This window comes from Dermacentor silvarum, chromosome 8, assembly GCF_013339745.2.
Source record: "Dermacentor silvarum isolate Dsil-2018 chromosome 8, BIME_Dsil_1.4, whole genome shotgun sequence".
Lineage (NCBI taxonomy): Eukaryota > Metazoa > Arthropoda > Arachnida > Ixodida > Ixodidae > Dermacentor > Dermacentor silvarum.
Genome location: NC_051161.1, coordinates 117,504,369 through 117,514,736, shown reverse-complemented (window position 1 = coordinate 117,514,736; position 10,368 = coordinate 117,504,369). Strand labels below are relative to the sequence as shown.

The following is a 10,368-nucleotide window of genomic DNA, read 5'->3' as shown; positions in this document are numbered from 1 at the left end:
CACCGCGGAGCCCAATAAGGGGACGCGACAGGGTTGTTATAGACAAGATCTGCCAAAGCCAGCTGTAGACAACCACTATAACCAAATATGATATAACAAAGGTTGGCTATCTCACACAAGGTTAACCCTAGCTGCCTCTTTAATCAGAAATTCAGAAGAGAGAAGGACACAGGAAAGATTGAAAGTGAGAGAAAAAGACGAAGATTGAAGAGGAGGACAGGAAAAGGCAACTTCCGATTTCCCCCGGGTGGGTCAGTCCGAGGGTGCCGTCTACGTGAAGCCGAGGCCAAAGGGGTGTGTTGCCTCCGCCGAGGGGCCTTAAAGGTCCAAACACCCGGCTTCGGCTCAACTCCCAGGATCCCCTTTTCCCCGGACACGGCTAAGTCACGCACGGTTAAACGTGGAAGGGTCCGACCCTCATGTGCTCGGGTCCGTGGTGTCGCACCACACCAAACGCCTGCTCACGCAGACGCCCCTGCGGGGGCTGACTGGCGTTGAACCACCAACCTGTGGTAGATGTGGGAAGAGGCTGACCGTCCTTCACGTCCTCCTGGAGTGTCGGGAAGCCGAAATGGAGAGAAGGAAACATTTTGCTGTAGCATACAGCTATCATATCCCTCTTCATCCCGTGATGTTTATGGGTGAAGAACCGCTTTTTAACGCCAAAGCAGTCCTCGGTTTTTTTAACTATGTTGTGCTGCATGTTACTGGTCCAATAAGCTCGTCGCGCATCCTCTCTCCAGAGGATGCCGCTGTGATAGTCGTTCTTATAGCACATGTCTCAAGGCCTTTGCGGTTCAAGGGCTCTGTTTAGGCAGTAGTGCTTTTTGAAAATTTTCGCCTCTGACATATTTTAGTATTTCATCATTCTTTCGCAATGCATCTCTCGTATCCATAGCACACTTCATTAGTCATTGCCATAATCTCATTACCTATAGATTTTACGCACTTTACAGTGACTATTTTTAGGCCCCTTTGCAGCCATGCCACATGCGTTTCATCCACACCTTATAATTCACTATTCATACCCCTGACAAGCCATTATCATCGCCTTGGCGCTCTTTGGCCACATTTGGCACATGCGCCAATAAACTCCAAAGATCATCACCGAGGAGGGTTGGACGCCGTCCCCGGACGGTGCAGCGAGTACTAGCGACGGTGGTATATGGTGGCGGGATCCATACCTGAGGAAGCGGGAACGACGTTTCCGGGAAGGAACCTATTACAAAACCCAGTATCCAGTGGCCAGTGCCATGCGTGATTAGGGGCCAAGTGTCACGCGCTGGATACTGGGGCACTGGCAAGGCGCGGTATACTGGGAGGCGCTGGGCACGGGGTGCTGGTGGGACATGGAGCTCTAGGGCGAGAAATACGCGGCGCGTGGCTGCTCTATAGGTATTTTTAAATACACAACGCAGCGGGGATCGTTTTAATGCAATCAAAAACAGAAAAAAGTAAAAAAATGCAAAACAGGATGCGATCGTCTGACCTACAGACCTACGCCGGCACATCGTAGACGATGAATAATTTGCCATGTCGACAAGGAGACGCAGTTTCAGTTTCGCAATGACTTGGCTCCCACAGACATTGTAGATGCGCAATCGCCCCGCAAATAAAACGTGCACCTCCATCAGAAAGAAAAGCTTGTTATCCGTGTTAAATAGTGTGCCTGGAAGTGCCGCAACGCTGATTTGCATTTGCGATTGGTATTTTAATTTTAAAAAAGTCTTAAATGAACCGCCGACCCGGGAGGCTGTACGATCTGTTACTGCAGATTTTGAAAGCCGTTCCTTGTTCTTCGCGCATAGGAAATGCAACGTTTCCTTAGTTCGATAATGCGTTTCAATCGACACGTCTGCGTAGTCACATATATCTTTCAGAGAAGCGTCGGTTAGTGTGGCTGGAAGCCTTCATCGACAGAACATATGCGTATGGTTATAACGCGTCACATCGGCGCTCATTGCTTGTTGTGCAGACAATGTAGGCACGAAAAATGGTTTGTTTAAAAACACCGATGGCAAAGCTGAAATATTGAGTAATTTGTCCTCATTAGACTTGTTGATTCCTGAGCCCAGACGGGCCGATAAAGTGTAGACGGACTCGGCGGGTACGGTAGGCGTAAACTTCGGTGGAAGCGAACGACTTCGGCGCGGGTACCTGGTGAATGCTAAAATGTTTCCATTTTAGCCTCAGAACCTTTTAAATATTTTTGTTTAGAACACTAGGGTTAGTGGAAGCGCAGGAATTGCCTCAGCTTTGTTATCGGTGCGATAAAATCAATTAGCGGCAGGCATCCTGGGGTCCGTTTGAACGCATCCACGCAACGTCTCGCTTTCGACCGTGTCGACTGTAAGGTCGATCCACATAGGTCGCGAAGCTTCGGGCGAAAAGCGGTTCAGAACCAATTGTCACCAACATCAGCAAGGGTGGTTATGGAAGCAGCGATTGAAGCGCGACTATGTTTGGAGGGAATAAACACTGGAAAGAAAAAAAATGTGGTTGATCCCTCTTATATAGGAATCGGTATAGAACACGAAAGTGAAACGTGTCTTCACAGAAGTAGTGTAATGTTTATTGCACATTGATATATAATGTCTATTGGTGTTTTGTGGCTAAAGCGCCCTTAGGCGTTGATGCACCCACGCTGACGCCTGGTGGCACGTCTCCTCCATCACGACTACCAACGTCGATGACCATGAGCAGCCGTCGTGCATATGGAAGCTGCACTACGCTGCACACGCTAGCACAACGCGAAAGACGAAGCACGTAACTGACACACTAATACAACGCGCAAGACAAAGCACGTAACTGAATCGTCACCGAGTCAAATCAGCGCGTACAGCGCGTCGTAATTGCAGCCTCCGCGATCAACTTCAGAAACATTTTCAGAGCTAATTCCGGAGGCCACGCTCTGCTGTGCTGAGTACGGTGAACGCCACCTAGGTGGCGTTGGTAGTGCTTCTTGATGCCAGCGTCCCTTCGAATGCTGGCATCGAGGCGTCGTAGTGCTGAGTAAAACCCCTATATTTATAAAAGTAGCGCCATCCACTTCCCTCCTCCTCCGTTCCACTATCGCGCTCGGCGCGACCAGCGCGATCGAGGCGCGATATCGACAGTGGCGCCGCCTGCGTCGGGCCTGCCGTGGCAGACGACAGCTAACGCGCTACCAGAGGAAATCCGAGGAAAACTTCGATCGCGCCCTGCGGAGACGTTTTTGAGGCGCGATTTTGCTTCGTCAGTCAGTAACTGGTCTTAATAATGCCGTTTTGGAAGTAGCAACGCGACGATGCGAGACGGCGCAAATATCAAGTGTGCAGCAAGCGTTTGCGCACGCCGGATGGTAAACAAAAAAAGCCTTTTGCCCTCGCCTTGTCGGTTGCGGCAACTTAAGGCGCAGCAGCATGCCATCACAACAAAGTTCTTGTCCCTAACACGTTTGATCCGTTTGTGCGTACAGCACTTTCGTCGCACAGGCCCGAGAATGGCAGTCGGAGCGCGCTGGAAAGAAAAAAATATACAAAAGCGCGACGCGAACTTCCACGTGACACGGATTGGCCAATGGGGGAGCGGAGGAGGCTGGGGCGACAGGAGGCGGCTAAGAGAGGGCGAGGAGGAAGCGCCGGGGTGAGCGCGGTGGCGGCAAGATCTAAGAATGGCGCTACTTTTATAAATATAGGGGCTTTAGTGCTGAGACCACCGAAGCGTTCACTGTCGGTGCGCGTTAGTGTCATAATGCAGTACTTCTCTTTTCTGCTCGTAGGCGGCGGCACCGCCCCGAGCAAGAGCGCGGGTACACGGAGGAGTGTTAGATATATAAGGCGCGTCTGTGTAGCTCTCTGCAATTGCGTTTGTGGCGCAATGGGTTAAACGCTCGGCGATCTATCGTCGCGGACCGAGAGGTCGTGGGTTCGATTGCCAAATTTTGCATGTTTGTGGAACTTTTTCTTCTGGTTTCTTTCTTTGTATTATGTTCTATGACGTATTTCCGTGACGGAAATACGTCACGGAAATACGTCATACGTCACTTCACTGACGTATTTCCGTGACGGAAATACGTCAGTGAAGTCTTGGTGGACCCCGGCATAAAACACTTTCGTGTTAAAAGACGTTTTTTAATTAAAGCGACACGCAGTTAATTCATTCAACAAGAATAAAATTCCTAATCCATTTCATATTTTCTTAAAAATATCTTGTGTATCGTTGTATTTTTCGTAATTATCATATCGATTGCTATTTGCGTTATGTTACTATCCATATGTACCTCCCCTACACAATGCCGTATGGCGATGTAGGTGAAGTGTAAATAAAAAAATAAAATATACGCATGGCGAGAAGATACAAATCTATTTTACTTGATCATTATTAATAAATACATTTTTTCAGCGCCCACCGTGAGAGCGTCCATCGATAGCAGCGGGCGTTGACGCCGCCATCACTTGCAATGCAATGCAGCTATTGGGAGTGCGTGGAAAGGCACGCTCGTAAAGTTCACCTGTTACAACACGCCCCCCTCACATGTTGTGTTGTTTTGCATGTCGACGTTTGTCTGAATTGGGTGACGCGGATAGGTTTATTGTTTTTTAACCTGTACAGTCAAAAGCAGTGAGTTGCGACCGTCAGATACTTGTTTACTTTAGTTGTTTTCGTGCGACAGCGCTGGCCGACGGGCTTGGCGTCCGACGAAAGGACGAGCACTCTACGCAATCTACGCCCAAAGCGTTCGTCGGCCTCCAAAGAAAGTATGTTCTGTGCAGCGATGCGATTTCGTCACCCGTACAGCTGACCTTTTCCTGCATCGCTTTCCGCGCTGAAAGCTCGGAACGCCCATCAAGTCGAAGGGCGGGGCATTTGAATATAGAGCTCTAATGACAGGCCTCCAAAAACAAATTTCGTGCCTATGAGAACAAAATGATGTCACTTCTGTTTTTACCGGATATGACGTCAAATTATTTTTTCTTCCGCCGGAAGTGTTCCCTCCTCACACAGATGGTGCTAAGCCCCATGAACCGCCGATAAGCCGCCACGTTTTGAACCTATGGGCTTCTATGGAAGCTTCGCTACCAGTTTACATATACCTTGTCGACTGCACACCACTGCGCCAACTCGCAGTCACGGGTTCCGTGCAAACTACAAAAAAGGAGGCGTTATCTGCGTTTGCGTATTTTTGATCAAGGATATAGCTATCCGCACCAGTCAAAAGGGCAATGCACACAACGAAAGTGGTCTTCAGTGTCAGCTATGCATGGGCAGCTCACGCACCTTTATTCCAAGCGGCGACATGAAATAAATATTTAGGACCCAAAATATAGCGTTATTTAGTACTGGAGGGAGGAAGAAGAAGTCGCCAAAGGGAGCGGCCGCATCTCACGTCGGCTCCATATTCCAAAGTATTTCGCAGTGATTATCAGTCATTCACTCCATGAATTTAACACCAGCTTACGCAGGAAGTCACCAAGATTCTACTGGCACCATATTCAAGGTGGGAAACGTCTTCCTTCCGAATTAGAGAGGTTTTGACACGCGCCCGACCGGCACCACGCTAACCCTTCCCGGAGTAGTCCGCACGCTGGACGTCACCAGCCACCCGAGGTGTCACAATGATGCGAGTCCAAGTAAACGGGGAGGCCATCTCCCCCGAAGAGTTTTTTGAGGGCAACGGTTGGTGCACCATCACATACAAGACTCAATCTAACCGCGAGACCGCGTAGAGCAACACCCAGAACGGAGCCCACTCCCACACCGGCGGGCGAGCGAACGCCAACCGACAGCGTTCGCGTCAACAACAGCGTAACATAAATCAGCAAGTAATCAGGAACAGCAAAATGCCACTATTGCCACGAAGTTATTTCAAGATCGTGATACGACCAAGAGGAGGCCTCGACGTTGCCACCACCGGAACCGTGCGCCTCGCATCGGCGATTTACCGGGCGGCCAACGTGCCGGCGCAAGAAGCAGGGGAGGACACCGTGTGTTCCAACAACCGCCAAAACATCATTGTCGTGAGTACACTCCACGCTACTCATGCCACGAAGTACAGATAATTAGTAGCCATCACCATCGGTGATCACCGCCACGAGGTCAGTTCCTACGAGACGGCCCCCGACTACACGGTGAAGGGAATAATCAGGGGGAATCCCGTTGTAGGAGGACGCCAAGTCGATTCACACCAACATCATTCATGGACGCAACCCCCACGCCCTGGCAGCCAGACGGCTCAGTAATACCAAGACGGTCATAGTGGCCTTTGAAGGACCCTGAGTGCCCTCCTACGTCAGGTACGGCGGCGCCCTCCTTCGCCGCGCCCTGTATCGTAAGCAAATCGACATGTGTCACTGCTGCGGAAGACTCGGTCACCGCATGGACGTGTGCCCCAATCCACAGGACAAAGTGTGCCGTGGTTGTGACGCCATTAACCCAGGCCCCGACCACCAGTGCTCTCCCCGTTGCAAGCTGTGCGGGGGAACACACATGACGGCAGATCGCAACTGCCGCGCACGATACAAGATTCCCTACGTCGTGACAAGGAGGCAATGGGAACGACACAGGGCCGCCGAGGAGGCGGAAGAGGCCGCCAAAGCCACCAGCTCCGCCGGCAAGTCGCGCTCGAGATCCAGGACCCGCAGCCGAGGCCGCTCCCGGGCCGGACCCGCACCCCGGACCCCCGGCAGCAACGCCGGATGCGCAGCCGCACCCCCAGAAAGACCGCAACGAGAGACACCGAGAGCACCGAGAAGGTGAGCTGGGCAGATGCAGTCACGGGGAAACGAGCACCAACCGCGAAGGCTGGCGACAAAAAATTCGCTAGACAGAGACAGAGATAGCTAAATTAATACAGGCGATACAAGTGCTGCAGAACCAAATCGAACACATGCAGACACAGATTTGTGCAAAAGACGAACTCATAGAACAACTCCAGCATGCGGTGAAAAGCGGTACTGATACAGAGGCCATGCAGGAAACACAAGAACTCATAGAGGACGACAAGGTCGTATGCCCTGACACTAAACGCAGACCCACTCCCGCAGAGACCACGTAGGAAACACAAGAGGAACCCATAGAGGACGACGAGGTCGAAGTCAGCGATAGTAAACGCAGACCCACTCCCACCCTTACAGAAGCAATACGACGCTAGCGCACGCGCGCAGCGATACGCGACGCGCGAATAGATGGACTCGAGGCTCGCTTAAGAAATCTCGAGGAAACCATCACCGCGTCCATCACGCGTACCATCCAGCAGAGCTTGGAGAGCGTTCACCTCAGGCTGTCCAGATTAGAGGCCACGAACAGCATGATCGTACCGTCGCATCGGGAAGCGGCGCAACACATGTAACAACATATAAACATGGCCCGACACCCATCTTAACAAAAACACACAAAATGGCAGTGGAACTGCAGAAGTTACCAAAACAAACGAGCGCACTTAGAACAATACCTGAAAACGATCCCCGAACGCCCAGACGTCATCATAATGCAAGAAGCAAATGGCCCCGCCAAACTTACGGGGTACCAGTCTATAACAGGCAAGGCGGAGAAACCAAACGTCACCATACTGGTCAATCGAGCGCACACAGCTAACGAACACGACACTAAAGTCAGAGACATTGAAAACGTCCTCGTAGAACTAATTTCACCACGCAAGACGCGCAACAGCATCGTCGTACTCAACGTCTACAGCAGTCCCAGATGCCGCCAGCACTGCTTCCATGTTCTCTTCAAACGGGCGATCGACATCGCCCAAGGGCCACAGCTGTTCATTGGGGGGGGGGGGGGGACTTAAACGCGGTGCACACGACGTGGGAATACAAGCACGATCAGCCCAAAGGCACACATCTGTGGGCAACGGTGCAATACGCCGGACTCGAGCTCGTCACCGACCCCGCGGCACCAACAAGGCAGGGCAACAGCGTGAGCACCGACATGACGCCGGACCTTACTTTTACGTGCCACACACGCCAAGTCACTTGGACAAACACCGTGCAGGACTTGGGAAGCGATCACTACATCATTTGCATAACGGCAGAAGACGGCCCGGCCCGCATGCAGGAACACAATGCCGGTCGCCAAATGAAGATCACCAACTGGAATCAACTACGCAAACATTGTGACAAGCAACAGGTGGCAGACATCAAAGACATAGACCAATGAACCGACCAACTGCGGCGGGACATCGAGCGCGTGACGCAAACGATCCCGACAAAAGGTGGGCTCGATACAATAGACTCCCGGTTACTGCACATGTGGGAAGCCAAGACCCACCTGCAGTGCCGATGGAAACAACAGAGACACAATAGGAGACTGCGTAAACGGATAGCGCCGCTCAACAAAGAAATAGAAAAGCACGCGCTTGCCTTGCAACGGCAACAATGGGAAGAGAAATGCGCGGAGATGGACAGTCAACTCACCACGCATGGAACGTGGCAGATGCTGCGGTACCTGGTAGATCCCGCCAACACCAAGACCGCACACATGCAAGGCATATACAAAATCAGACACGCTTACGGAGGAACGGAACAACAATTTTTAGGGGATGCGGAACTCCTTTACATATTGCCACGACCTTGACACGACTGAAAGCCACTCGGTGCAATTCCATGCTAGGCATGTCGGGTTGATCATCGAAGAAGACAACGACGAAGGTGCCAGAGTAGTTCTATAAAAGATCTATAGCGTCGACGGAAGTCTTTTGTTGTTTTGTCTGTGACAAATTGGTGGAGGTGCTGGGTACGCGTCTATGTACTCTGACCCCCAGGATCTGGAAGCGGACCACCTACGTAAAAGCCGACGGCTTCAAAGACTACCTCCGGAATACGGCCTTCAAGATCTGCCGAGGATGTCGACCACAACCACAACCCAGACACAGGAGACATACGATACGGGACAGCCTCCTGCGTCGCTGGTTCTCCACACGCCCCAATGGCCGCGGCCTTTCCATGGTGAGCCTTTTGAGGACGTAGAAGATTGGCTCGATGACTTCGATCGTGTGGCCGAGGTTAATGATTGGGATGAACGGAAGAAGCTAAGGCGCGTGTACTTCGCCCTAGAGGACTCTGCCCGAACATGGTTCGCTAACCACGAGCCATCCATCACCACCTGGAAAGAATTTCAACGGCAGATACGCGATACGTACAGCAGTCCCGCAAGAAGAGAGCGAGCAGAGCAAGCTCTTCAGAGCAGGGTTCAAAAGCCTAATGAAAGCGTAGCCATGTTCGTAGAGGAAATGTCGCGGCTTTTCAAGCGTGCTGACCCTGGCATGATAGAAGCGAAGAAGGTCCGCCTGCTGATGCGAGCAGTGAAAGAGCAGCTGTTTGCAGGACTAATGCGAAGGCCTCCAGCTACAGTAGCTGAGTTTGTCAGTGAGGCGACAACAATGGAGCGAGCCCTTCAGCAACGCTCCTCGGTCTACGATAGCCAAATCACCCTGGGTTCAGCATCTCCATCTCTCTCGTTGCGCTGTGACACCGATGCGCTTCGAGAGCTTCTGCGTAGTGTCGTGCGGGAGGAGCTTGATCGACTACAGGGAGTGCGTTTTCAGCCGACCGCAACGTCCCTCACAGATATCGTCCGCGAAGAAGTCCGCCCGGCGGCACAGCCATTCGTGCAAACCCGACCTGAAGCCGCCCCTGGACTGACTTATGCGCAAGCAGTGAGGCTACCTGCGCAGCCCATGAACCACCATAACCTACCTTCTTCTGAAGAACCGCTGCGCCATTTCCAGGGTCAAACTTCGCATACAATTATGTACGAGTCCACAAGCCCCCGAATCAATACGCGAAAGTCAGACGTGCAGCGCACACCTGATTATCAGCCACTCTGCTTCCACTGTGGCGAAGTGGGCCACTTGTACCGTGCCTGCTACTACCGACGAATAGGACTCCAGGGATATCACCCCGGCGCTCGTCGCCCACGTGAGGGAGAGCGCCCGAGAGAAATCCAGCAATATCTGGCCAGTCGAGATTCGTCGCCGTACGCGCAGTTCCCACCGTTTGAACAGTCCCTGCGAACGAGCCGATCTCCGTCTCCACAGAGGCGCCAGTCACGATCACCACCTCCTCGACGATCGGCGTCACCTAGTCGCTACACTACGTTCTCCGCTTCTGTGGGCAACCGGCCCACGAGCCCAAGTCGGGAAAACTAAGAACAGCGACCGCGGGGGGTGGGGCCGCTGTACAACGCACTTCGAAAGATCCTCCGCTGCGACACCCCGACGGTGACGTCACCGACAACAATAACGATGACGATGACGACAACGACGACTGTGTACCTTCGGCACCTTCATTCGAAAACCGTAAACCTGTTTCAGCCGACATACTCGTTTCTGTAGATAACCACCCGGTAACCGCTCTTGTCGATACTGGTGCCGATTATTCT

At 52.1% G+C, this 10,368-nt stretch overlaps 1 protein-coding gene across 1 annotated transcript; it reads left to right on the top strand.

Moving 5' to 3' along the window:
* The first annotated feature begins 9,736 nt into the window (after positions 1-9,736).
* LOC125947710 (uncharacterized) lies at positions 9,737-10,135 on the top strand. Its single transcript, XM_049672953.1, has one exon. The coding sequence runs from the start codon at positions 9,737-9,739 to the stop codon at positions 10,133-10,135; it is 399 nt and encodes a 132-aa protein (XP_049528910.1).
* Positions 10,136-10,368: the final 233 nt, after the last annotated feature.